We start from the raw sequence: 6500 nt of genomic DNA on the forward strand, positions 1-6500 counted from the left end.
GTGGAAATAGGCAGTACACGTGTGCAACATGCAGATATATGGGCATAAACATTCATGCAAGAACAAGATGTTAATGGCAAATGTAGAAATGCTGATTCTTTTATTTGTTCTGAGTTTGCGAGAATCACGTAGATGTCATATGCTGACCACAAGAATGAAGCTGTATGGCCAGTTAGCAACAATCCTAATCATAAATTCAGGCAAGACCATGTATCTACAGCCGTGTTAGTGGCTCTTTGAGGCTGTACTTTTGAACTAAATGCTAATGTCAGCAAACTAACATTGATTTAATGTAGTTATCATTTTAGTCTAGTGTTAGCATTAAGCAAAAACTGCATCTGAGACTAATGGAAATGTCATTAGCATAAAGCTAAGTGGAATTTAGCCATGAATCAAATCCAAAATAAATAAATGAAAATCAATAAATCTAAATCCAAGTTTTGACCTGATGATGTCACTGGCTGAAAGATCAGAGTTATTATGACTTATTCAGAGGTGTTATGTGCACGTCTACCAAATTTCATGGCATTTGATCCCGTAGTTGTTGAGACATTTTGCTTAAAACCACAAATGTCAACCTCATGGTGACAGTGGAGAAAATGTCAGAGGAATACTAAAGTCATTAGTTTTAATCATCGTCAACATCATTCATGACTGTGTAAATTTTCACGGCAGTCCATCCAGTAGTTAGATACTTCATCCTACACATTGTGGTGGACTGGCTGACTCTGCCATCCCTAGAGCCGTTCCACTAGCGTGACTAAAAATTCTGATTCATAAGCTTGTAACAATTCAAAATCCTTTATCCACAACCATTTTTTCCCCCTAAGAAGTAATTAAACCTGTGTCTACCTCGTTCTCATTTCCTGTAGAGTGCTGCAACATTCAGAAACCAACCGAATGACCACACAGAACATTGGTATTGTGTTCGGTCCAACCCTGATGCGTCCAGAAAGGGACAACGGCAACATGGCGGTGAATATGGTTTACCAGAACCAGGCGGTGGAGCTCATCCTCAGTGAATGTGACCACATCTTCGGAACGAGAGGTCCCTCTTGATGTTTTGGTGATGGGATGAAGGATTGTTTTTTTGGGGGGGCTCTTTCTGATCTGACAAAAGTGCAGGTAGTGCATTGTTTATAGTCTTTTCCCATTGGCTCATATGGTGTAAATGTTATTCACATCAAAAGATAATTATGGTTTAAAGAAGAATCAGAACAAGAAGCTGCTAATGACATCTGTCCTTCACATAAAACTATGTTAAAACAAGACAATTATATTGATACTTGAGCCTTTGCCTGCAGAAGTGGAGCCCAGCCCACTTCTTTAGCTTTACTTGATGTTTTGTACTTGTTCAGGAAATATAAAAAGCCATAAAAGTGATACATCTTCTCCAGCTAGCTGTGTATTTATCAAGAAATATGAGGAAGGATGTCTTAATGTAGCACTGAAACAAAACTTTGCAGAATCAACTCGCTGTGAAAACACATGCTCCAGCACCTCTTGCAGGAAGGATTGACAGATCCCAGCTGCAGTATTAGCACTGATATACTGTAAATTATGCAAACAGGCAGGAAGCAAGCTGTGGGTGTAAATGTACCCGCATCTCCACTGAAGTTATACACTGCTAGATGAGTTTTCAGGTTCATGTGAGAGACCTCTTCATTTCAGTGATGGGATGAATGTGCCAAACGGGCAGCGAATGTTCCTTTGTACCAGATAATACTGTGGAAAAATAATGTGTGGCCCTTAAGAGCTTCCCTTGTTGTACAAACTTGTCTTCTATTTTCTTCTGCAAACTCCTCAGATTAAGTTAAAAATCTTATTGTAAATATGTGAAATACTGTCTGTAAACTAGTAGCACTTTCATACAGTGTGTAATCTTAACATGTTTTGGCGTAACTCAAACTAATACATTTGCTTTTAAATGAACTGTGTGTTAGCAGAATATTACCTGCAGTTAAAAAAAAAAAAGAGTTAAAATGATTTGATGTTTTGTGATAGCTGGTCAGGATGTGTCTGGTTGTTTTTATCAAGCGATGGCTTGCGTGTGGAGGTAAGTCGGCCTTGGAGACTCAGCGGGTGATGGTATCTCCTGTGATTGGTGCAAATGCTGCTTTTAATAACAGAACAAAAGAGGAACTAGAAATGCATATGTTTAAAAAATGTGGATTTTCCCCAAAACACTCTCTCTCTCTCTCGCTCTGTGGCTTTGGTAACTTTATATTGACTGTGGGTTTGGCAGAAGACGACAAAGCACAGAAAAGAGGGATGGAGGGAAAAGCTCAGATTTTGCAAAGTTTTATTAGAAGTATTTATTCATTTTTATGTTCATATTATGTCAAGTCGTGAGCGTGTGTGAGGAGGGGTTAAAATGATGTGTAGCTGATTCAAACTTTGGCTCATAATGTGGATTCCCAAGGTCTCTGTATTTGATTGACATAGAAGTATTTTCTACTTAAACAGACAACCACACTTGTTTATTTGATCCAAATGCTTGTGTTCACACAGTCATCACAGTTACTTAGTTGTACGTTTATCCCTCCGTCAGTAATGCAATCCATCAAATTCTTTCTGGTCTTTTGACAGCCAGGAGCCCCAGAGCCTCTCACATTATATGTTTCCTTTAATTATCATTATTATGCAAATCAAAGTGTAACACACTGAAACCATTCAATAGTTTAGTATATAGTTTTTAAAACTGGTGTCAGTAAAAATCCAGTGGCATTAAACTGCTGTAGACTGTAGCTCTGTGAGGCGTTCGGTCAGAGACGCACAGAAACATCTCTCCACCCTAATCAGCAGTGTGTTGCCAGTGAAAGTCAAACTCCATTACTTTGCCTTTTAACGCAGCCCTTTTCTCTTCTGTTTTCCCTTGACTTTTCTTTGACTTAATGCTATGTGATTGAATAAAGGCACTCTTATTATTCCTTAATAAGTGTAAAGCAATGCAAAATGTGGCCCTGTATGGCAAGCGTGACAGTCGAATGTGCAGTCATTACTTCTAATGTAGACAAACGAGCACACACACACCCACACACATGCACGTACTGCTGGGAAAAATCTGCTTACAACTGATTTTTGATGCATGAACTGATGAAATCCAACAACGTTGACTCAAGACCATTGGCATCTGTAGGTAGTTATTTCTGGCTGAAACATGGTTTGAGCACTTATTAAAATGTCTGCAAACAACAGCATAAAACACCTGTAAAATATTTTCATTTCGTAATGTTTGTCATCTAACCATTTTAATTTTCACTGTATAAATGTAAATTTAACAAATTTGAAAGTCTACTTTTAGACTAATCTCCTTGAGCAGCTGTTTGTTAATCAACCTGTTTTCTTTTAGGAAGAGGTATATAGGGCAAACAACTTCCCTATGTATTACAGAATAGCATTGTCTGTTAAGTTGTGTATATTTGAGAGAAGAGACCTGGAAAGAAATGTTTGTGGAGAATCATGCTTGAAGTGGATGGGGATCAGTATCTTGCTCAGTGGTGGAATAAACAGGAGAATTAAAGTTAGATCTCCTGACTTCTTTGGAAATGGTTGAACTTGTGAGTTCATTGTTAACTCTTCCTGTGTTCTGAGTGGCATGTCGATCTTTAGTGTTAACGTGGTTATTATCCATTATTGTGTTGGGTCTAGAGTTTAGTTAATGCAGATTTGATGTAAATTATCTTTCACTTTTATTTTTACCCTTCATTTGCAGTCCTATAAACTTTTTTTGGTTTGTTTTTTTTGTCTTTGCTTGTTATGCCCAAGATGCTATGCAAAGCTTTTGGGTGGTCTTTTAAATGTAGTTGCTAGTTAAATGCAAAGGGAATGAATTGCTCTTAGTGGACCACCCTGTAAAAATAAAGATGGAATGAGTGAAAAGACACTTAAGCAGGATAATGGCTATCACAGGTGCTGAGGTTGAAGTACAGTACCCACAAGTGAAATGCATCTCAGTTCAGAACATGTTTGCTCTTTCACATAGTTAGTAGGAATTGAAACTTAAGAATACTTTACACCCAGTCTGACAACCTGTTGCTCATGGGTGGGACTTGCAGCAGTTTGCAAATGATGCTGATGCTGCTGTCTGATTGTGGTAAGTGTTGTACACCGCACATATAAGTCAAGACTTAAATGTCATCTTACTCACGGTCAACTCCAAAACCAGTCAAGTTATAAGACGGTGTCATAAAATCTCCAGTCATTGGTGTCACAGTTCACTAAATGTTGTTGAAGCGTGGCACCTAAAAGTATCTGACCTTCATCACCTGGCGTGGTTTTGTTAATGTTACGGTTAGCTGATTGTTTACTCAGCCTACCGTTAAGCTAAAGCTCATTTACCAAATATCAGCAGAGCTGTTCAGCCCCTGCGTACCCCGGCAACACACAGAATTCAGAGGCACAATCCAGCCACCTCTGATGAATCATTATGCAAATAGACGAAGCCACAAAAAAGTCACTGTAATAAAGCAGTCTGCAGTCATGAGTATAGTGGGAACTGTTTACTGTGATGGGAAACTGAGTGGCACAGGTCACAGTTGAGCTTCAGACCTGTCATGTTGGCAATGTCTAAAACCTTTATTTTCAGTCTCACAAATTCTGTATCATAAGGTTATTAAGAATATTAGAAAACTTTGATCATTTGTAATGTGACAAACCAATAAAGCGCAAGACTCTGGTGACAACATATGTACAATTTTATTACAAATATCCACAAACATGCAAAAAAATATATATATATGAAAAGTTAATACAAACTTTGCATCTGTGCCAGTAAAAAATTTAAAATGCTTAATATAAAAAAGTGTGCAGACTGAGTCAGTCTTTTTTTTTGGGACAGGAAATAACAGGTAAGGAACTATGCAAAAGCAGTGTGACAGTTGGTGTCACATATACATATCTTTGGTGATAAACGCACACACACATACACACACAGACATTATGAAGAAGTGTCTTTGGTGCACTGTATGCATGAATGCTACAAGCTCACTCACACCTTATAGACCACAGCCTTATCTTGTCATACCAAAGCTTTGTCAGATTACTCGCAGTGTCTGAATACATCTGAAGCCCTTTTCACATTGACTACACTGCAATCACTAGGAGGAAGTCACAAACTTATATGTATCATGAGTCTTGACCATCTCACCACATCTAATCCCAAATGTGTCATACGTTATTGTTCCATGGGTGCAAAAATAGGCTGTAGTACATGTAAATTATTACAAGAATAGGACAATTGAGAATTAAATGAAATAAAGCAGCTCTGTGTTATTACACAGACAGTGCAAGTTTTATTTCCTCCCTCAAAAGAAAAATGCCAAAAACTATTTGCCCCTTTTAGCCTCCCACACAGAAAAGTGGAAATGCATTTCCCCTAGTAAGGCATATTATTAAAATGTGCAGTCCACTGCTTTTTGATACAAATAAATAACCAGTTTGTCTTCTTTTAACTGCTTGCTCCAAATAGACTGTCGAGCACCATAGTTAAACTGAAGAGCTAATACCTTGTGATTTCACAGCATGAATGGCAAAAATGAAAACTTCTACTGTATATTCTTGAGCACTCACTAGCTTTGGGACAAAGTAATAACAGCATGTGTGTTTTGATCATTTTTTTAAAATAAAGGTAACTATTTGTAGTGAAATACACCACGGGATATACAAACAAGAAGAACAAATATACTTAGTAGGCATCAAGCGGTTTTGTTGACTGCACACCTAACCTATGGCTTTGAGTGGCATATTAAATTAACAGTAGATGTTTTTCAATCCTGTAGTCAATTCTACAGACAGTTCCTTCCTAATCCATTCACTGCATCTACATGTGAACAGGTAGCTATCCTGGCCTAAAAAAAACTAGGTACATCAAATCTTTTCTTCATGATAAAATACTGTCACTGTATGGCTTCTTCCAAATTTAAGGACATCTATGTTTTGGTAGTTCTGTGCATTTTTACATGTTGTAATAGGGTAATAGGAGTAAAAAAAAAGAATGGATCTGATATGTATATGAGAGAAATATGTGTCAAAAGTCTTAATATATACACTATATGCAATGTATTACCTTGTTAAAGAGCCCATGACATGCTTTTCCTTGTTTTCTTGCTTATCTACAATTTTACAATGGTGAATTATCATCTTAGATCTCAAAAAATGAGCGTATGTTTTAGTACTTCTATGTAGAAGTAACTCGGTTCATATACGTCTCACAAACTCTCGCTCGTGAGACTTTTTCTCCAATAAAAGAAAGTATTACTTGATAGTTAAAGGATTTGTGGATATATTTTACCTCCTGCTGCTGCACTGTGACCAGAGAATGTGGGGGGAAACACAGGGCTTGAGGATAGTGCATGTCCAGGAATGTTCATGTACACACTCATTGTTTTACCTTACTGGGTCTAACATGGTGTGGCTGGAAACCTACAGGCAGTCAGCTGGTTTAGAACCCTGGGGCAGTGAATGATCACCTCATCAGTGCTGGATTCCCCGGAGCACAG

The 6500-nt window shown here is 37.8% G+C and overlaps 1 protein-coding gene across 1 annotated transcript in view; it reads left to right on the top strand.

The window, feature by feature from the left end:
- Positions 1 to 3633, top strand: part of arhgap9 (Rho GTPase activating protein 9) — a 40704-nt gene extending 37071 nt beyond the window's left edge. The window contains exon 22 of the mRNA XM_020610193.1: positions 873 to 3633. Coding sequence (XP_020465849.1) covers positions 873 to 1059 — 187 coding nt within the window. The 3' untranslated portion in view covers positions 1060 to 3633. The remainder of the gene's footprint in view (positions 1 to 872) is intronic.
- Positions 3634 to 6500: the final 2867 nt, after the last annotated feature.

The sequence above is a fragment of the Monopterus albus genome, unplaced genomic scaffold, assembly GCF_001952655.1.
Source record: "Monopterus albus unplaced genomic scaffold, M_albus_1.0 scaffold1.1, whole genome shotgun sequence".
Taxonomy (NCBI): Eukaryota; Metazoa; Chordata; class Actinopteri; order Synbranchiformes; family Synbranchidae; genus Monopterus; species Monopterus albus.